At 40.0% G+C, this 22988-nt stretch overlaps 2 protein-coding genes across 6 annotated transcripts in view; one reads left to right on the top strand and one right to left on the bottom strand.

Annotated features, from left to right (window-relative positions):
• The window catches only part of shtn3 (shootin 3), a 48145-nt gene extending 32359 nt beyond the window's left edge, over window positions 1-15786 (top strand). For all 5 annotated transcript variants that reach the window (XM_057849893.1, XM_057849892.1, XM_057849891.1 and 2 more), the window contains 2 exons: window positions 6770-7046; window positions 12156-15786. In XM_057849893.1, coding sequence (XP_057705876.1) covers window positions 6770-7046; window positions 12156-12291 — 413 coding nt within the window. In that variant the 3' untranslated portion in view covers window positions 12292-15786. The remainder of the gene's footprint in view (window positions 1-6769; window positions 7047-12155) is intronic.
• On the bottom strand, window positions 14947-22849 carry LOC130923833 (E3 ubiquitin-protein ligase TRIM35-like). Its single transcript, XM_057849896.1, has one exon. The coding sequence runs from the start codon at window positions 19973-19975 to the stop codon at window positions 18404-18406; it is 1572 nt and encodes a 523-aa protein (XP_057705879.1). The 5' UTR covers window positions 19976-22849; the 3' UTR covers window positions 14947-18403.
• Between the last annotated feature and the right edge of the window lie 139 nt (window positions 22850-22988).

Raw genomic sequence — 22988 nt, 5'->3', positions numbered from 1 at the left:
TAAAACAGAAACATTAACGAGGGGTTTTAATATAAAATTTCTATAACTTGTACTAATAAAATTTCTATAACTTGTACTAACATTTATCTTTTAAGAACTACAAGTCTTTCTATCCATGGATCGCTTTAACAGAATGTTAATAATGTTAATGCCATCTTGTTGATTTATTGTTATAATAAACAAATACAGTCCTTAAGTACCGTATGTTGAATGTATATATCCATCTTGTGTCTTCTCTTTCCATTCCAACAATAATTTACAGAAAAATATGGCATATTTTATAGATGGTTTGAATTGCGATTAATTACGATTAATTAATTTTTAAGCTGTAATTAACTTGATTAAAAATTTTAATCGTTTGACAGCCCTAATTAATATAATATAATATAATAATAACACTATTAAATAAATAGATAATAACCAAATAACCCTCTCTGGGTTCTTCACAGAAAAAAGCCAGGAAATAACACTATTGGAGAAAAAAAAAAAAAAAAATCAAAATGCTCAGGGGGCTGGACCAAATGTGGAGGCGGGCCACATATGGCCCGCGGGCCGTAGTTTAGGGACCCCTGGTGTAAAGGGTACTACGGATAGGATGACAAATAGTTCTTAAAAGATAAATGTTAGTACGCAGTGGTGTTACCAGGATGCCAGGTGTGGGTGGGCATCAGTCTTACCTGGGGGGACAAAAAAAAAACTACAATGCTCAAGTAGGTCGAAATCCAGCATAGGGCTACTGCACCTTAAAACATGTTTTGTTTTCTCCTTGAGATAACTGTTGTTAGGGTTGTGACAAAATATCGAAATGGTGATATATCGTGATACTTTTTATCCCAAAAGGTTATCGATATGCTCCTGCCAAGAATCGAGATATTGTTTTAAAAATGTTTCACTGTTTTTAAAAAAAAAAAAAAAAAAAAAAAGGGACCAACAAGTTACTACCAAAATCTTCCACCATAATAGTGTCTCAGGTAACTCTAAGGCTGCCATTGCCGTTTCATTCGAAATAGGGGTGCAGCTATCGATTATTTTAGGAGCCAATTAATCGATGAACTATTTATTTCAAATAATCGAGTAATCGGATAAGGAACATAAAAAATTAAAATACCTGAGCTGAGCCTCACACGATATATTTAAAAAAAGAGGATCTATGTACAACAAAAGAACAATTGGCTAACTTACATAGCAAAAGTCCGCTAGCATAAATGCTATAAAATGCTGTTACTCCCGTTCAATTTTCAGGGCATTTGCAGGTCATTTCCTGTTGAGTTTGAGTCATTGCCTATTCATTTGGATGATTCCTAGGTCACTTTCTGTTTTGTAACTCAAAATAAACAGGGAGTGACCCATAAAATACCCCAAAATCAACAGGAAGTAACAGAAAATCAAGTGGCCCAAAATTACAAACCATTACAACGCCACTTTAATGAAACGAATACTCAAAGCAGCAAAACTTAATTTGAATCTTTTTTTCTAATCGAATACTCGAGTTAATCGATTAATCGTTGCAGCACTAATTCGACACCAGAACATTCGCAGTTCTTCTGTCTGATTTTTCGGGGCATTTACAGGTCACTTGCTGTTCATTTACAGGTTATTTCCTGTTGAATTTGAGTCACTACCTAATCATTTGGGTGATTCTCAGGTCACTTCCTGTTCTTTAACTCAAAATAAACAGGAAGTGACCCATAAAATACGCCCAAAACAACAGGGAGTAACTGAATTTCAACAGGTAATTGACCTTAAATGGCCCAAAATTACCTCATTGCCCGGCATTGGCTGTCACTGACAGCCATAGACGTCCAATCCGTTTGAAGTGGGAGGGATGGAATGGAATATAATATAATATAATATAATATAATATAATATAATATAATATAATATAATATAATATAATATAATATAATATAATATAATATAATATAATATAATATAATATAATAATAACACTATTAATTTAATAGATAATAACCAAATAACCCTCTCTGGGTTCTTCACAGAAAAAGCCAGGACATAAATAACACAAGTAAAAAATTTTAAAAAATATACAGGGGGTCGGACCAAATGTGGAGGCGGGCCTTATCCGGCCCACGGGCTGTAGTTTGGGGACCCCTGCCATACGCGTCATGCGGTTAGTGCCCTGTTAACGCCCCTGTTAGTACGATTTATGATAATTTGATATTAAAACCCTTCGTAATGTTTTCTTTTTAATAATATTTGTAAAATTAGTTTAACCAGTACGCCACCATTTTTGTTGATGTGGCAGGGCGGTGACGTCACATGGCCACGCTGTCGAAATTCCACAGTGTCACTCTTTAACTACATAAACATGTCGTCAGTTCTGCCCTTCCAGTTTGAACCCGAGCGGAACATCAGTGGGTAGGACAGCCCTGTCGATATTTCCCAAAACGAGCAGCAAAAGCAAAATGAACAGGAAAGGCGGGCTTTAAGAATCTTGCTTCCCGGTGTTACCAATTTGCACTTTTGGTAAAGCGGTGCTCTCAACCGCAAACCGTGGTAGAAAGTGGATCGGCGATTCTTGTGGCTTGTTCATTGTTCCTTTGTCCGGTTCTTTCTTCGATTATTCGATCCTTCATTCATTCATTCATTTTCCGTGTTGCTTATTCACTGGGAAACAAGCTTCGGGAGCAACTTCTGATATGTCTGATAAATCTGAGAACACCGGCTGGATGATCAACAATATGGGCAGCGCTTTTACGTGACAAAAATAAGGTAAGACGTCAATAGACACCATTAGACGTCTCAGTAGAGGCTAACTGCATCAACGGTTTTATGTGTTGTGATGCACGGGCTATCTACAAAAATAATCAAACTGCTGTGTTTCACTGTATACTCTAATATGTAAAACGTGAGAACTCTGGATGATAACTATCTCCACAATAATACTGGAATAAGTTGAATCACACAATAGTTTACCGTAAAGATCTGCAAACATTTTTTGACATCAAACACTCCTGCTCCATCACTAGAGCAGGAGGAGATTGCTGTCACTAGTGAATTTGACACATGAACGCTACTCTCGTCTCATGACACGTCTTTCCTGTTTATTTTGCTTTTTGCTGCTCGTTTTGTGAAATATTGACAGGACTGTCCTACTCATTAATGTTCCGCTCGGGTTCAAATTGGAAGCGCAGAACCAACGGCATGTTTATGTAGTTAAAGAGTGACACTGTGGAAATCCAGCAGCATGGCTATGTGACGTCACCAACATGCGACGTCAACAATGGCAACCTACTAGTTACACTAATTTTACAGCCTTTATTAAAATGAAAACTTTAAGAGGGGCTCTTATACTTTTACTAACATTTATCTTTTAAGAACTACATGTCTTTCTATCTGTGGTTCCCTTTAAATTCTAGTTTTGAACCCTTTCAGGGTTTTTACTTTAAAATTTTTAATTCATTTTCTATATCGACTTCCAATTCTTTTTATTTATATTTTTTTGTTTTTTTTTTAATTTTGGGATTTTCCCATTTTTTGTTGTATTTTCAATTAAATTTTCTATGTTTTGTGTTATTATTATTATTAACGTTCTTATGTATTCCCCAATGCTTTTTGATGTATATTTGTCAAGCGTATATTCAGGCATGAAGGGGTAAATCTGACTATGTGTTTGAGTGTCGACTCTCTGTTGAGTCCCTCGAACTCAATCTCATCTCATTCCATTTGAAATGAGTGATGTTCAATAAGTTGATTGATGGTCATTAAGTTTTAGAAGGACCTCATTGACCCGGCTGGCTGGTTGATATTAAGTCCAGCCATAAAACACGGCAGCGTCACAATAACGTCAAGCTTCAGGCCATGTCATGTGACCTGCAGTGTTAGCGTGTCGTCAGTAGAGGGCGGTCACAGTCGGGTCATGTCATTGGTTGATTGATGTTTCCATCGGGAATGTTGAAATGGACCCCAGTTTGACCTCATCCTTTCTACAAATCATTGGATTAGTACACGCAAACATGACTGTATTATGATTGTACTCTTTAGGCCATAAGTATCAATTTTAGGCCAGATTCGGCCCGCGATCATTTTGTGTGGACCGCCAAAGTAAACGTGTGTCATTTTTATTTCCCACCAAATTAAGATTGAAACAAAATTTGTGTTCCTTAATGAAAGTTTGAGGACGATAGACATCAGAGAACCTTAAGGGTTAAAAAAAAAAGTTTTTACAGAAAAAAAAAATTAAGAATAAATAAAAGTGAATACTTAGTTGTTTTGACATTTTTAAGAATTTATTAGATTTTTAATAAAAAAAAACAGCATATCAAAAGGGAGAATATGACTTTTAAAAAAAAATTAAATTATGTAAATAAAAAAATTAGGGCTGTCAAAATTATCGCGTTAATGCGCGGTAATTATTTTTTTTAAATTAATCACGTTAAAATATTTGACGCAATTAACGCACATGTCCCGCTCAGAAAGTATTCTGCCTTTTGGTAAATTTTACAGCAAGACTTTTTGTGCTGTCCAACAGCGAACTCTTGTGGTCGCTTTGCGACATGGTTTATTGTTTTATTTCCAGTTCATTATGGGTGCACGACGTCTCGGGCTGATAATGTTGTGCTTATATGATCCTTGGACAAGATTTGTCCGTAAGTATGGTTGTTGTAAAGAATGTACATATTATGTTAGTAAGCGAAATGTTATATTTTTTGTATGAGACGCTTTTTGTTTATGTTTAGTGAACCTGTATAGCGTGCTAAGCTAACGTTGTTGCTAATGCAATGCTTGTGTACTTTTTTTTGTAGTTTTACGACGGTCTAAAGAGGACAATGGTTTGAGGCCATTTTATTAATAAATCAGATGAAAAAGGAAGAAGTCTAATTACTAAGGCGTCGTTCACTAGCTGTCTAGCTTTGGAAAAAGTAGACGCTTCGGAGTGAGGACAGCATAGACAGATTTAAATGACAATAGAGTGAAATGCCCACTACAGTCCTTTTGTACCGTATGTTGAATGTATGTATCCATCTTGTGTCTTATCTTTCCATTCCAACAATTTATTTTACAGAATATATATATAATTTACAGAAAAATATGGCATATTTTATAGATGGTTTGAATTGCGATTAATTGCGATTAATTACGATTAATTAATTTTTAAGCTGTAATTAACTCGATTAAAAATTTTAATCGTTTGACAGCCCTAAAAAAAATACAGTGGTACCTCGACATACAATCGCATCGACATACGATCCTTCCGACATCCGACGTAAGATTTGACTCTGTATCCGATGATGTTGGTGAGTCTTGTTGCTCGTGAGTTGAGTTCGTGTTGTCATGTTCGGCCCCTCGTGTCTCTAGCTCGCCTCAAAGAGTTCCCCTCTGGAACACAACATCCCCCACATTAGTTACCTGGGTGAATTATGTACGAAAAATGTAGAGTCACAACAACTCGTCATTTGTCTCGACATATGACGACATAAGATCCTTCCGACATTCGACGTAAAATTTGACTCGCCATTTGTCTCGCCTCATGATGACATGCTCGAAATACGACGATTTATTTCATTGTTTTCCCGCAAGAGGGATACACATCGGATTTTCTAGTGAGAGAAATCAACTTTGGTTCCAAGGAGGTTAGTGCAGGTGGTGAAAAAAGGGATAAAGGTGACACAGAGCTTTGAAATTAAAATGGAAATTATATAAAAATATGAGGGTGTGGTGCTCGTCAGTGAACTGGCTCGCCAAAATATGTCTACGATCTTGACGGTCCTCCTCCGACCTTCGTTCGCCAACCTTTATAAGTTTAAGTGAAAATTATTATTATTGTAACATTGGCAAGGAAGTCGCCAGCTTCGTCAGTTTTTTAATCATTCATATCAGAACTTATGCGTGTTGCATAAACACCGCTACTGTCCGACGTAGCAGACGCCAACAACAACAACATGAAAAGAGAAAGCTAAAACTCTTCCGCACCTCTCTCACTCTGTGTTCAGGGACAGCATGCAAAACACAACAGCTACATTAGGACCCGGTTCGTTACATTATTATATTCCGTTTTGTTTGTAATTTATTTGCTCTGCTATGCGTAATTGCTATTTTTAAATATACCAGTTGTATTTATTAAATATTTAGCATATTTTGTTTGGGCTGTGGAAAGAATTAATGGAATTATAATGTATTATTATGGGAAAATCCTGCGCGACATATGGCCATTTCTACTTACAAACCAGGTCCTAGAACGAATTAAATTCGTATGTAGAGGTACCACTGTATAAGAGAATATTTGCTTTTACAGTGCTCAGAAAATAGGATTTGAAAAATATTTAGGTCTAGTATGACTAAATGATTCATCAGCTATCAAAATAGTTATTGATTTGTTTTATAACTGAATAGCATTCCTGCTTGGCAGACAAAATGGCCCTCTCAAAGAAACCAGAACTCTAGATTTGTGCCTTAGGAGTTTGAATACTACATTCTAACGCAGATTTTTTTCAGAATCAAAATATTGTCAGTATCAAACGTGAGACACACAAAACAAAACAAAGAAATAGTCACAAAAATGTAACCGCAAAATTAATCAGTAGCGAAAGTTCAGGACAAAAAAATTGTCGCCAAAAAAATTCAGTCACAAACGGAAACGGGGATCGATTGCTTCTCCCTGGTTTGTTAATGTTTTTTCAGCTGAATTTTGATCCTGAAAAGAATGGCACAGATGTACTTCCATATAATTACAAAGTGGCATGCAACAAACATGACTTTGACTCCCCTGCTGTAAGCTAACGTGTTGTATTTTTTTTTCTTTAATCAGACGAGCGCGACGGTCATCTGAGTCACGTGTCGTCCTCTGACAGCCTGAACGGTAGACGCGCCAGCAGCGAGTCGGGCAAGGATCCGGATGGATCCGTTACACCGTGCAACCCTGTACCGGCTCCGCGGGCGGTCGGGGAGCGCAGAGGATCCGGGCCGGGACCCGTCGTGGCTAGGAGGAAGAGCTCGGATAAATCGGGAAGCTGGCAGGAAAGACGATCCGGCTGTTCGGAAAAAGACAGGGCTGATTCTCCTGTCGGAAACGGGTGCGAGCACAGGTGGTTCTTTAAAAACTCTTCTTTTTCAATGAACAAAAATACTAGTCATTCTCAAAAAATTTGCATATTGTGATAAACATTAGACTTTCATATATTTTAGATTCATTACGTACAACTGAAGTAACTTTAAGTCTTTTATTGTTTTAATACTGATGATTTTGGCAAAAAAGTAAAAAAAAAACAAAGATCCCTATCTCAAAAAATTAGCATATCATGAAAAGGTACTCTAAAGAAGCTACTAACCTAATCATCTGAATCAACGAATTAACTGCGAAAGATTCCTGAGGCTTTTAAAAACTCCCAGCCTCGTTCATTACTCAAAACCGCAAGACTGCCGACCTGACTGCTGTCCAGAAGGCCATCATTGACACCCTCAAATAAGAAGCTAAGACACAGAAAGAAATTTCTGAGCAAATAGGCTGTTCCCAGAGTGCTGTATCAAGGCACCTCAATGGGAAGTCTGTGGGAAGGAAAGAGGGTGGCAGGAAACGCTGCATAACCAGAAGAGGTGACCGCACCCTGAGAAAGACTGTGGAGAAGGGCTGATTCCAGACCTTGGGGGACCTGCAGAAACAGTGGACTGACTCTGGAGTAGAAACATCCAGAGCCACCGTGTACAGGCGTGTGCTGGAAATGGGCTACAGGTGCCGGATTCCCCAGGTCCAGCCACTTTTGAACCTGAAACAGCGGCAGAAGCGCCTGGACTGTTGCTCAGTGGTCCAAAGTACTTTTTTCAGATGAAAGCAAATTTTGCATGTCATTCGGAAATCAAGGTGCCTGAGTTTGGAGCAAGACTGGGGAGAAGGAAATGCCAAAATGCCTGATGTCCAGTGTCAAGTACCCACAGTCAGTGATGATCTGGGGTGCCATGTCAGCTGTTGGTGTTGGTCTACTGCGTTTTATCAAGGGCTGGGTCAATGCAGCTAGGTATCAGGAGATTTTGGAGCACTCCATGCTTCCATCTGCTGAAAAGCTTTATGGAGATGAAGATTTCATTTTTCAGCACGACCTGGCAACTGCTCACAGTTCCAAAACCACTGGTAAATGGTTTACTGACCATGGCATTACTGTGCTCAATTGGCCTGCCAACTCTCCTGACCTGAATCCCTTGGAGAATCTGTGGGATATTCTGAGTGACACCAGACCCAACACTGTGGATGAGCTTAAGGCCGCTATCGAAGCATCCTGGGCCTCCATAACACCAGTGCAACAGGCTGATTACGAAGCAGTCATTTCTGCAAAAGGATTCCCGACCAAGTATTGAGTGCATAGCTGATATACACTCACCGGCCATTTTATTAGGTACACCATGCTTGTAACGGGTTGGACCCCCTTTTGCCTTCAGAACTGCCTCAATTCTTCGTGGCATAGATTCAACAAGGTGCTGGAAGCATTCCTCAGAGAGTTTGGTCCATATTGACATGATGGCATCACAGAGTTGGTGCAGATTTGTCGGCTGCACATCCATGATGCGAATCTCCCGTTCCACCACATCCCAAAGATGCTCTATTGGATCGAGATCTGGTGACTGTGGAGGCCATTTGAGTACAGTGAACTCATTGTCATGTTTAAGAAACCAGTCTGAGATGATTCCAGCTTTATGATATGGCACATTATCCTTCTGAAAGTAGCCATCAGAAGTTGGGTACATTGTGGTCATAAAGGGATGGACATGGTCAGCAACAATACTCAGGTTGGCTGTGGCGTTCCAACGATGCTCAATTGGTACCAAGAGGCCCAAAGAGTGCTAAGAAAATATTCCCCACACCATTACACCACCACCACCAGCCTGAACCGTTGATACAAGGCAGGATGGATCCATGCTTTCATGGTTTTGACGCCAAATTCTGACCCTACCATCCGAATGTCGCAGCAGAAATTGAGACTCATCAGACCAGGCAACGTTTTTCCAATCTTCTATTGTCCAATTTCGATGAGCTTGTGCAAATGGTGTACCGCAAGCAACACGTCACTTCCGCTCATTAATATTCATGACATTAGCTACTGTTGCTAAGTAGGGACAAGCCACCGTTTGTCCCTGATAGGAAATGAATGGAAATCGTGTACGAAGGAGATGTTTAAAGAGCTAAACCTACCAATTCTCTCCGAAAATGATGTGCCTGGGGCCAAAATTGACTGGCAAAGATGTGGAAGAACATAAAAATGTTCAGGTAAAGAGATGGCTTTAGTGTCGAAGGCTGAAAAAGACGAAAAAAATGAGCCGACCTAAGCATAGCTTTAGCTTTTTTATCGACGCGATGGACAATGACATTCTCCTCTTTCAACAAGCTATCCTTTACCATCAGCCATGTCTTTCTTATGCAGTGGGGAGAACATGTATTTGATACACTGCCAGTGGGTTTTCCCATTGACAGTGTATCAAATACTTGTTCTCCCCACTGTATATCCTCTGGTTGTGCTACGTCTCTTACCGTTCTTGGGGGTAATTTAGTTAGCTTTGTGTAGCGATCGCAAATGCTACTCAGTGACAGCCAACAAACATACGGCACAACGTTATGCTAAAAAAACAAGTTAAAAATATAAAAATGGCTTACCTCTTTGTCCTCTGAAAGACCATGCCAACCCAACATAATGTTTACTGCATATGAAACGTGAATGGATTCGCCGAGCTGGTGTTAAAGTCCGCGCAAGTTGATTCGGTCTTCACATTTTTTCCTCCCGAGTTTTTGGTTTCCGGAAACGTATGAAGAAAACATTCTTCATGTGTCGTAATGTCTAGAGTCGTTTCTACAAGTTCCAAAAAAGCAATGCGTGATCAGCATGTTCGTTTTTGAAAGATTAGCGGAGAAAAGTAGCACTAATTACTAGAGCTGGGAATCTTTGGGCACCTAACGATTCGATTACGATTACGATTCAGAGGCTCAGATTCGATTATAAAACGATTATTGATGCACCCCCCTTTTTTTTTTCTCTTTTTTTTTTTTTTTTTAAATGTTTTGTACATTAGTTCCAAAATTGTTCAAAAATACTCTCAGGCTAAACTACACTACTATTTCAGTATCAAGTTAACATATAGCAGTAAACAAACATACAAAAATAACATTAAATAAAAAAACTCCAGTCCCCATTCTGTATCAGCAGCTTTAAACTGCATTCAATTGATTTAATGTTGTGAATCAACCGTTAAATTTGTTAAAATTGCTCCCGTTATTCCATAATTTCCCTTTTGTCTACTACTTTCGACATATAAAAGTTTTTAAACTATTTTAAAGATAGATTCAAGTCAATATTTTACCGATTTAGGAGTATTTTAGATAAAAAGTTAATTAGGTTTGCTTGGAAGGTTCGCTACAAAAGCCTTGCAGGGAAGTGTACTGCTTTAAGATGGCGGCCGTTTATAACGTCCGCATCTAGCTTTTTGTAAATGTGCTGCTAACACTGCCGAATCAATGTTGCATCTAGTCCTATATAAATGATATCCACCGTAACATTATATGGATGTACAGCTTTTCGGCAGCAGTCAGGTATGTTGTTGTGTTTATTTATCTTGTTGCATGAGTTGAGCTAGAGCCGTGAGTTGAACATTGGCATTACCCGAGGGGCCGGGTAATGGGAAGCATGATGTTTAGCTACTCTCGCTCCGTTCCGTCCCGAGACCGCGCGGCGCGCTGAGTGTTGTGTACTTCCGCTTTACTTCGCATATTTCAATAATCGGAATTTGGATGTTTGTGAATCGTTCTCGAATCTTCCACAGCCGAATCGCGAATAATCTAAGAATCGGAAATTTTGCACTCCTCTACTAATTACGTTGGGTCTATGCGAGGGCGGGTCTATAATGTCCCACTTCCGCTTTACTTCCGCTTTACGATGCGATATCACGGTCTAAAAATAGCCTGCGTGCGGTACGCCATTGTAGCCTCAGTTTCCTGTTCTTAGCTGAAAGGATTGGCACCTGGCATGGTCTTCTGCTGCTATAGCCCATCTGCCTAAAAGTTCGACGTACTGTGCGTTCAGAGATGCTCTTCTGCCTACCTTGGTGGTAACGGGTGGTTATTTGAGTCACTGTTGCCTTTCTATCAGCTCGAACCAGTCTGGCCATTCTCCTCTGACCTCTGGCATCATCAGGGCACTTCCGCTCACAGAACTGCCGCTTACTGGATATTTTTTCTTTTTCGGACCATTCTCTGTAAACCCTAGAGATGGTTGTGCGTGAAAATCCCAGTAGATCAGCAGTTTCTGAAATACTCAGACCAGCCCTTCTGGCACCAACAACCATGCCACGTTCAAAGTCACTCACATCACCTTTCTTCCCCACACTGATGCTCGGTTTGAACTGCAGGAGATTGTCTTAAACCATGCCTACATGCCTAAATGCACTGAGTTGCCGCCATGTGATTGGCTGATTAGAAATCAAGTGTGAACGAGCAGTTGGACCGGTGTACCTAATAAAGTGGCCGGTGAGTGGAATTAAATGAAGCTTGAATTTTTTTCTGTATTAAAAAGCACTTTTTTGTATTGGTCAGATGAAATATGCTATTTTTTTGAGATTATTGGTTTTTCTTGACTTTTTTTTGCAAAAATCATCAATATTAAAACAATAAAAGGCTTGAACTACTTCAGTTGTGTGTAATGAATCTAAAATATATGAAAGTCTAATGTTTATCAGCACATTACAGAAAATAATGAACTTTATCACAATATGCTAATTTTTTTTAGAAGGACTAGTAGTCTCGCGGCACGATATAGGCAAATGAGGTATCATGCGTTAGGGCCCGTAGTAGTCAAAGAACATCACTTTCATTTTCTTTAACCACTGACGATGATATATGTCCAATCAAATGGCTCTACTCATCCCGCTGCTGTGAATTTAAATGAGTTTTATTACTTGTAGATGTGATAGCCGCCACACTTCCAGTTAAAATGGATTGGACGTCTATCACTGTCAATGACAGCCAATGAGTTAAGAAGCTGAATAGTTTTAGGTTGCAGCACTACTTAATATGTTTAACATTTGCGGCAGGTCAGGTTTTAGCCAATTCAAAAAAAGTGAAGGAACGGAATTTATGTCATTGTATCATATCGATATTGTGATATAAAATGGCCCGTATTATGATATCTGTTCCCCTTTAATTCGTCTCCGATCCGCAGTGTCAACGAGGACGCCGCCGCGAAGACACCCGTGCAAACCAACGGCGTTAACCACGGGGAGGCACCGAACACTGCCATCTTTGTCGTGGGCGACATGAACGGTGACGCCGAGGGTGACACCCAGGGGGCGCTATGAGGACGTTTGCCTAATATGCGCGCTAGATCACAATGCAGAGACGCTGTACTGTTTTTTTTTTTTTTTTTTTGTAATACAAAAAATGTTAGGTTTTCTGCTACTGTACTAACCCTCATACATTTTTTTATTGTCAGATTGAAGCTGACTTCCTATTTAGTTTCACAAATGATGCCTGGTGAAACAATAATCACATTTCATGTATGATAAGAGTATGGTATCAAACATTGTATGTTTAACCCATTGATGCCTGAAGTTACATTGAACAAATAGATATAAAAAAGCATTGGGGATACATAAGTACATGAAAATGACAATAAAGCCAATCATCCTTCAACTTTCAGTTGAAATTTGTCACTAGTAGATGTACAATCCATATGAAGTGGGAGGGTATGGCAGCGAATGATGGAATACTACTTTTTATGTACTTATGTATTCCTCCAATGCTGTAAGTATATTTGTTAACCCTGGCATGATTGGACATCTACCATCATCAAAGGCACTGAAAAAGTTAAATGTCAATACAGGCATCAAGGGCTTAGAAGCAAATAAGCAAAAGTTGTTAAAATATGCATTCAACACTAAATGTTTAGTTAACACTTGATTAGGTACACGTGCAACAGTTCATATTTACCATCAATTTGTACATCCTGATGCCCGATTGGCACAGAATTAGTATTACCTGTGGACCTTTGGTGAATTGTAATAATGGAATTGCAGAGGACTCAAGGCAGAGCTACCTCAGGGACCTCCAGATGGAACTCCCGGGACTCTGCTATTATAAAACCCCCAAACCAATTCTAAATCCCAACGTGCTTGCAAAGCTTAGTTTTCTAACCCTGCTGTGAAACTTTAGCTTTGCTGTATTGATACTGTAACAATGGTGTACCTAATAGGGTTGTTGAAAATATCGAAAAGTATCAAAATGTTGTATCAGAATACTATATTTGATTTCAAAATTAACGACACTTGGTTATTTCCTCTGCCAAGGCTGCCCTTTGTCACCGATTCTGTTCATAATTTTTATGGACAGAATTTCTAGGCGCAGCTGAAGCGTTGCGGGGGTCCGGTTTGGTGGCCTCAGCATTGCATCTGTTTTTTGCAGATGATGTGGTGCTGTTGGCTTCATCAAGCCGTGACCTCCAACTCTCACTGGGGCAGTTCGCAGTCTAGTGTGAAGCGGTTGGGATGAAGGTCAGCACCTCCAAATCCGAGACCATGGTGCTCGGTTGGAAAACAGGTGGAGTGCCTTCTCTGGATAGGGATGAGATCCTGCCCCAAGTGGAGGAGTTAAAATACCGTATTGGCCCGAATATAAGACAGCTCTGATTATAAGACGACCCGCTCTTTTTCAAGACTCAAGTTTGAAAAAAGACTTTTTTAACACTAAATTAATTTTCATACAGAAAAAAATTTCATTACATCCGGAACAAATATATTTGAGAGAAAAAGCATGTAATTTTGCCTCATTCAAAACTTAATATCTGAACATTTAAATATGTAAACTAAAATGCAATCACATTCGTAAATGAATGTTTTTGAAATGTAAATTTACACATTCTATTATGGTAAAAAAAAAAACAAAATTGTAATAACTGCATTAACCATTAAAAAGTGAAGTCTAACTGTAACTGTAGTCTTGAAACATATCTGAATAAGGAAAAACATTGCAATAAAAGAATGCAAACTGGTTAAACTTGAGAGTAGCTGAGCTTTGTCATGACAGAACATCACTTCAATGATATCTGGCGCCATCTAGCGTCGTGAATGGGGATAACATCTAGACCGCGAATATTGGACGACCCCCTCTTTTTCAGTCTATTTCAATGCAAAAAAACACCGTCTTATATTCGGGCCAATACGGTATCTTGGGGTCTTGTTCACGAGTAAGGGTAGGAGGGAGCAGGAGATCGACAGGCAGATCGGTGCAGCGTCTGCAGTAATGCGGACTCTGCACTGGTCCGTAGTGCTGAAGACGGAGCTGAGCCGAAAGGCCAAGCTCTCGATTTACCAGTCGATTTACTTTCCTACCCTCACCTATGGTCATGAGCTGTGGGTCGTGACCGAAAGAACAAGATCCCGGATACAAGCGGCCGAAATTAGTTTCCTCCGCAGGGTGTCCGGGCTCTCCCTTAGAGATAGGATGAGAAGCTCGGACATCCGTCGAGCCGGTACTCCTCTGCGTTGAGAGGAGCCAGCTGAGGTGGCTCGGGCATCTTGCCCCCTGGACGCCTCCCAGGAGAAGTGTTCCGGGCATGTCCCATCCCCGGTAGGCCTTGGGGACTGTCTCTAGGCTGGCCTGGCACGCCTTGGGATCCTGCCGAAGGAGCTGGTTTAAGTGGCTGGAAAGAGGGAAGTCTAGGCTTCCCTGTTAAAGCTGTTGCCCCCCCGACCCTACCCCAAAGTAAGTGGTAGACCAATCAGATGATGAGATGGTTATTTCCTTTTGCACTACCACAGATCACCATAAGTTTGTTGTCCAGGGGTAAATTTGATTTTGAATTTTTCTTCATACTAATAGGATATTTTTGTTTTTCCGTTGCTAGACATTTCATTCATTTTGAATGGGAATGAATGAACATTCTGAAAGATGAGCATTCTCAGCCAGTCCTCCCAGTTTAAATGAATTGGAAGTCTTTCGTTGTCAATAACTTCGTTGTCAATGGCAGGAAGTTATTAAGTTTTGGGTCACTTCCAGTTTATATTGGTCCATTCCGGGGTCACTTCCTGTAGATTTTTTAACTTACCCTGTTGATTTTACGGTACTTCTGGCTCACTTCCTGTTCATTGATCCCTTCCTGTTAATTTTGGGGCATTTCCGAGCCTCAGTTCCTTTTGATTTTGGGTCACTTTCTTTTTGGGGCATTTACAGGTCAGTTTTTGTTGTTAATTTTGGATTACTTTCTAATGATATTGGGGCATTTCTTCCTGTACAGGCCACTTCCTATTAATTTTGGGTCAATTCAAGGAAGTTGTTTTTTCTCAAAAATAATAACCACCAATGGAGAAACACTGAAAATAAGGTTTTTGTTTGTCTTATGAATGTTGTATGAAAAATGGTTTCGAGATTTTTTTTTTTACAGTATTGCTATCAAGTTGAAAATGTTTGTATCGTGACAACAGTACCTAATGAAGTGTTTACTTTTTCGAGGGGACTTCCATGTGACCTCTCAATGCAAACCTTCTCCGCCACGACTAATCTGAGAAGTGAAGACGTCTTCCTGCCGGGAACTCAAAATTCCCTGACTTTCATTTAGTTTTGTTTGAAATCATTTGACAGCATCTAGCAAAAAAAAAAAAAAACTTTTATGAACTCTTGAGAGCCTCTTTTTCCCATTTCTGCATATCGAGGCCTCCCCTAAGTTTTCCATCAATACTTTACACCGGGTGTTGTGTGTGTGTGTGTGTGTGTGATATATAAACATCCATTCATATAACTATGCTGTGTTTTTTTTAAAAGAATCATTTTCATGTAACCATCACTTGAAATAAACTGCAAGACAATGTATAATGTGTGTTTCTTGTATTTTAAAGGCGAAATTAAATATGTGGAGACAATAGTCAAGGCAAATTTAATCATTTTAAATTAGCAAAAAAGATGCAAAAGCACTTCACACTATTAGCAAACAGTAAACAAAACATTAAGGAAATAATGAACAGAAAATCTGATGTGACTTTTAAAAGTATAAATCTATAGTAAAAAATACGTTCTTTTGAACATAGAAGAATAGTTACGGTTTTTCAAGTTAATTAAATGATTGCCATTAGCAGCACTAGATGTGAATGCTTCGCTGCCAAACTCATTTCAATTTACAGCAGAAGGATGACGACGCAACATGATTAGACGTCTATTGGACGTCAATCATCGTCACTGGCAGTCAGGGCCGGCCCAGGCCATTTGGGGTCCCTAAGCAAAAAAATGCAAAGGGGCCCATATTTTTGGCCCGTCAAGTCGTCACAGTGTACTGTGAAACCCATACATGCAATCCAACCCATACGTCCATATTTTGTATTTTAATCAGATTTTGTTGCACGGCATACTTCAAACTTCTCACCCCAAATGATTGTCATTACTTACAGTAGATTGCGCCAAACCTTTTTCTAAAAGAGGAAAGAAAGAGGTTAAGGAAGAACTTTTATTTTTTTAAGCTTGTAATCAAGTATCAAAACTCACAAAAGTCAAATAAAGCAAACTGCAGTAAACAAAATAGAATATCAATTAAACAATTGCCAGATTGGGGGCCCCCTAGTGGTCAGGGGCCCTAAGCAGCTGCATAGTCTGCGTATAGGCTGGTCCGGCCCTGCTGGCAGTGAAAGAGTTAAAAATGAGACTGACAATTTTGACTGAAAAATTGACAAGAATTAAAAAAAAAAAAAACATTTCCAGACTTTATTAGATGACTTAAAATTATAAATATTGAAAAAATAAAATTATTATCCTCAATTACATTTGTAACCACTTCAGACCCGCGTTTTTACTGCTGGGCAAAAAAAAAAAAAAAAATCCTTGATTTTTACTCTACTCAAACGCCAGAACAAAGTGCAATTTTTTGGTCGGGAATATTTCATGCTTTCATTTGTTATTTTTAATGTTAAGTGATAATGTGTTTTTAATAAGAAATGAGCACTTAGGTTTGGCTTTTTGAAGTTGCATTTTTGCTTCAGCCATTTTAAAAGAGCCAAAAATATCAAAGATGCGTGCTAAACCTCATGATTTGATGTTGATAGGAAAGTTTCATCCAATCATCTCCGAGAAGTGGCAATAGTAACTAAATTTAGTGTATTTATTGGTTTAGAGACGAGAACATGTCCTTCAGCAGCATGCTCAGGTCTGAAAAGGTTAAAAACTGAATTTCAAAATCCTCTTACGAACAATTCTACTTCTGAAAATTATTTTAAATTTTGCGTGCGGTATAATTCATTTATTAATTATCCTGTATTTTGAAGTAGTAGCTGTTGCTGCATGTGAAACAATTTTGAGAACTAAAGGCCGAGTTATGCTTCCGCGTCAGACCTGCGCCGTCAAGGAAGACCCGATTTGCGACCCTGCGCCATAGCCTGACGTTTTCCTATTGAATTTTCAAACCCTAGCGTCACGGCGACGCATATGACGTGGCGGAAATGGACTGTGATTGGTCCGCTCAGGCTGTTATTTCCGGTTCAGCGCAAAATCACCGCCATTGTAGAATAGAATCAAACATTATTTTTCTACACGTAAAACTGGACCAAGCCGACAGGAGTATCATCAAAGAGCAAGTCTTGTCAAGACATCATAAAAATTGCTAAATGTCAAGGTCAGCGACTGAGTAAAAAAAAATGGAAGAACCACCTAAATGTGTTCGGAATCGAGTGGCCACACGAAGCGGTGACCCAGTTGGCCAAAAACTGCCAGCTTTTTATCACTTTATGTTGTATTTTTGGTTGGGGCACTTCATCATTTATTGTGAACATGTTTGCTGTCAGTCTGTGACTTATGTATTTACGCGTCACACTTCAAGTATCTGAAGAATAAAGCACAAGTTTGGTGCTAAAAGAGTTGTTTCGATGTTTAATTTTCAACAACTGACAGTTCACACACGATACATCATCACTGATTGAGAGTGCCTCAGTGCTTTTATGATAACGTTAACATCAAGGCTTCAAACGCAGTTTGGGAAGTTTCATAGACGCCAGAAATCTGCTATGGCTTCCCACTGGCTGGTTGTAGAGCAAGGCAAACAAATCGGGCTGGAGGGCTTTGCAGACTTCGGACAAAACGCTGGACGCAGTGCTCGACGCCAGTTTGAAGCAAGCAGCCACAGCTAGCTGGTTTCCACCCGAGGCTAGAACTCTCTATGCGGCATCAAAAGTTGGACAGACCGCCTCGCCTGCGCCTCAACATTTGTAGGATCAACATTTATTCTATGTTGATAAACTGACGATCCACATTCAATCTTGCATTGTTTATTTTTTCTCTGTTAAACTAAACAAGAGGAAGTCAATAAGCATGCCCCAAAACCGTACAAACATAACTTGGCGGTGAATTACAGAGCAACATGTCACCTGGCCGGAGAACCATCAAATGTCGAATGACGCCGTAGTTGCTGCGCTGTCGACGCGGGAGCATAACTCAGGCTTAATTCTCTTCAACACCTGGAGTCGTAACGTGACGTGAACATGGGATTATTCTCAGTGGGCGTTCATCTTTTGTGAAAAAATAAGGCAACAATTTTCTGTTACCGGACAAATCAATATTTGTTTTTGTGCATATTTTGGTGTTTCTCAGAGATTCTGATATTGAAAGCCGTCGTTTGTTCATATCCACACAAACTCGGATTTTCTGCGGTTTCGCAGGCGGATTCCACAATCCAGACGAGTCTCCGAGAATTTTGTATTCACCATCACGTAATCGAATAACACAGCGGTCCTTGATATTAAATGGCGAACAAGGGTCCCCCCATGCCACTCCTACACACCAGTATGCATTGTCTCCGACCTCAACTTCCCACTCATGTGTTCCCAAGACCAAAGCAGAGCCAAGCACGTGGTGGCGCCCACCTCTTTCCAGATTCCTTGGACGCTGCGCTTCTCCTTCCTGACAGCTCAGAACGGTCAGATCTTCAGACAGACGAAGTCCTTGACCAGCCGTGTTTGGGTCCAGAATGATGGGACTGAAGGAGACTGACTCCTTCATTCTCTCCCACACGCTGAACTTGAGGTTGCCCACGTGCTTGGATTCATCCAGCAGTGCCCCTCGGGGCAGCTCGGGCTTATTGGGCAGCTTTCGGATTCTGGTCATCTCTGTCTGGTAGTTCTTCAAGAAGGAAACGTGGTCAGTTGCCAGCTGCTCCTCTGCGCTGTTGATCGCGTCTGAGAGAACGGCCATTTCTCTGCCGAGAGCCACAATCTTCTCTTTTAGCACCTGACTCTTCTTCTCCTCTTCCTCCCTGACAGCAGCCAACATGGCCTCCTCTTCAATGTCAAGGAAGTGACGGAGCTCCTCAAAATCCTTCTTAATCTTGCTTTCAACCTTCTCCCGCTGGACCTTGATATACGCTGCTTGTTCATTGCAGTTGTCTCTACAAACGTTGAAATCTTTTAGACATTTTTGTGCATCCTGCAGGCGATCCTGGAGTTTCTCTTTGTGACCTTTTGCAGCTTCATCAACCTGACAGAAATGGTGGCCGGCGTGGATTTCATCATTGATGCACTCAATGCTTACAAGCTCCTGGTGGTCCAAACAGAAGAGTTTGAACTCCTCCTTGTTAACGATGTCCTCCAACTTCACTGAAGCGAGAGAAAGGTTTTCACAAACATTCTTCAGTGCCAAGTTCAGAGGTAGATCGATCGAGCTAAACTCGGTCCTACACAGTGGACACGATTGCTGTCCTTTGTCCTTCCACTGCTGCAGACACACACGACAGAGGTTGTGACCGCACGACAGCATGACAGGATCTTTAAAGATATCCAAACAAGTCGGGCATTGGAGATTGTCCTCCACTCTTGCGGCAAAGGATCTACTGAGGTTAATAAGTCCCTCCAGCGAACTAAACTCTGTCCCACATACTTGACACAATTGCTCTCCTTTGTCCTTTAACTGCTGGAGACACGAATGACAGAACCTGTGACTGCACGGCAGCACGACAAGATCGTTACAGACATCCAAACAGGTCAGACATTGGAGATTGTCCTCCATTCTTCCTGCCATGGTCCTTGTTAATACACGTCTCGATCTCCAAGCTTTGAATGTTCACTCTCAGGAGAGCTACAGTTTTTTCACATGAATCACGAGTGATAGATCATTTAGTCCCCAACAAGTCCAAAAGTTCACTCGACACTTGCTGAGCTGGCCTTTTATTGTTTGACTTTATTGGATGACATTTGGATTTTTTATGAGCCTTCTTTTAAACCTTTATGGATTACTTATTTTAGTAGAACTATTCGAGGTATTAAAGTTCATCATGAGATAGAGGCTCAGCTCAACAACAAGTTGAAGTTTATAATCATAAATAACACTGACTTTATCATCTCAACTGCAGAATATGAGTGTATATTCATTTCAATGCCATCTTAAAGTGCATGTGACACGAAAAAGCATGTTTATTTCATAATACATGCGGTATTTTATGCTCCTGAATGATATGGACCGCTTGGATGTGTGTGGAAGCGATCGCTATATTTATATAGTTTTTTGAATCCCGCGCCATGAAAATGAGTGACTTCCGATTCGCGGTTGTATTGAGGAGGAGGGCGCTGTGACATGTACGGTTGAAGGCGTCCTCTTCACTTTCCAGCCTTACTGTTGTGTATGAGGACTAAAGATTCAGCTGATTTTGCGGATTAATACGTTTATTTTTTGCATCACGCCAGCCAAACGGCTGCAGAAAAATCTTGCTGTATTAGGGAGTGGCGTGTGCGCCTTTTTGGAGTTTCAAAAGGTTCCCATTCACCGTGGATATTGGCCAAAACAAGCCCCACTACTGTGGGACCATTGGACTTACGAGGAAGTGAGTAAACATCTTGTTTTGTATTATGTCAAATACGAATACAGCGATTACAAAGTAAACACTACAAACTTTCTTTAAATAAATGACAACTTACGTTTGATCATTGATAGGCATGTAAAAAGCTCTCCTCAGGCACATTAGCTGCACGTTAGCTGCACCACAACTGCAGCCGCCCTCCTCCGGGGAACGAGCTGTAAATTGCTCTCCGCTGGGCGGTTTGCCGGTCCGAGAAGACAATCGACAACCCAGTCGTCATGTCAAATAATCCGGGCTAGTTATGTGTGATTTTCCGCTTCGAAGACTTTGAAACATCACTCGGTTCGGGTTAGCATGTCGGCTAGCTGTCACTCCTTCTGGTTTGTTTACATTCTCCGAAGCCGGGGAAGGGAAATGACATGTCCGATTTAGGTGTCATAAAATATCGTTCGGGAGGTGCGACAGTAAAGGTGAAGTTGACAGTTTTGACCATTATGGAGTAATTTTGCCATGTCGTCCTGAATAAGTGCATTTTTATGATTTCATATTCCATTTAGCACAAGACTGTTATTTGTCATGACCATGCCATTTATTTAGCAATTGAGGAAAATACTTGGATAAAAAGAATATCCTGTATAAATATTGAAGAGACAGAAACGATGACATTTTGCAGCTCTCTTTGTAGTGTTTCCCTCGTTGTGAATACTTCCCCCTCGACGGACTGACTGGTCCTTCTCAAGCCATTTATTTAGCTATTGTGGAAAAGTACTTGGATAAAAAGAATATCCTGTAAAAATACTGGAGTAGAGAGACTGAAACAATGACATTTTGCGGCTCTCTTCGTCGCGTTTTCCTCGTTATGAATAATTCCCCCTCAATGGGCTGAATAGTAAAACCGATGAGCCCAGTCTCCCGCTGATGTCATCCACCTGTTGGGGACGCTCGAGCCCTATAACGGTAGGCGTGGCTAACCAGCAGATTAAAAGACTAGTTTCTCGTCATCTGCGCTTTGCTAAATTGTTGTATATCGTCGAATCGTCTCAAAATATGATTCTAATTCACATAATAATGCTATTTAAGACTTTTTTTCTCCTGTCGTATGCTCTTTAACTGTAGAGTATGAATGTGTATTCATTTCAGAAGAACGTGGAAGAGATTATTTTTTTTATCCAAAAAGTCCCAAAAGTTCTCTTTTGCTGAGCTGTGCTTTTCATGGTCAGACTTGAATGGATGATCCTTGGGCTTATTATGAGCAAACCTTTATGAATTTATCATTTTAGTGAAACGGAGATGTTCCAGGTGCTAAAGTTCAATGTAAAATGAAGGGTGTGTCCACTCTTGAAGATGTTTACAATAGGTTTACAATCACATTTGGTGGAAACACTCTTTGTCGCATGACTTTTTGGAGACATTCGACTAAAGTGTTTGCAAGAATCCAATAAGGCTGCGATAGCTGCCATAGTACACTAGTTGGAGGAGATGAAACAAAAGATGAAAATCAGCCAATTGTAGGGCTGAAGGAGACGAACAAGCTTTCACAAACGCTCATACATAAGGACAATTTGGAGTATTCAATTAGCCTACCATGCATGATGGGATGGGGAAGAACCAGAGTACCTGGAGAAAACCTTCGGGGAAGACATGTTAACTCCACACAAAGGATTCATACTGGGATTGAACCCTTTATCTTAGAACTGTGAATCAGATGTGGTAACCACTCATTCAGAGTGGCGCCCCAAATAAAACATTACATTCAAAAAAGAAAAAAGTGTGGTTTGCAAATGAAAAATATTATTAAAAAAACAAATGCATTTTGTTTTACAAATACAAAACGTACGTATCAAACAAACAAAAGTGTCTGCGAGTGCTCTCATAGATCTGATGGCATTTGCATACAGATCGGTTAGAGATCAATTTGCACTTGTGCACAAATCAATTTGAATTTGCTTACAGATTGAAGTACATTCTCATGTGGCTCAGCAACATAGAAAATTACTTAAAAGTCACGTGACGGTGCCACAAATTCACATCTAAATGGAATGATTCCACCTTCATATACAATGGGGCAAATAAGTATTTAGTCAACCACTAATTGTGCAAGTTTTCCCACTTGAAAATATTAGAGAGGCCTGTAATTGTCAACATGGGTAAACCTCAGCCATAGGAAACATAATGTGGAAAAAAACAGAAAATCACATTGTTTGATTTTTAAAGAATTTGCAAATCATGGTGGAAAAT

Source organism: Corythoichthys intestinalis, chromosome 11 (genome assembly GCF_030265065.1).
Source record: "Corythoichthys intestinalis isolate RoL2023-P3 chromosome 11, ASM3026506v1, whole genome shotgun sequence".
NCBI classification, from domain to species: Eukaryota; Metazoa; Chordata; class Actinopteri; order Syngnathiformes; family Syngnathidae; genus Corythoichthys; species Corythoichthys intestinalis.
Note: the sequence above shows the minus strand (reverse complement) of the source record. Positions and strands in the feature narration are given on the sequence as shown.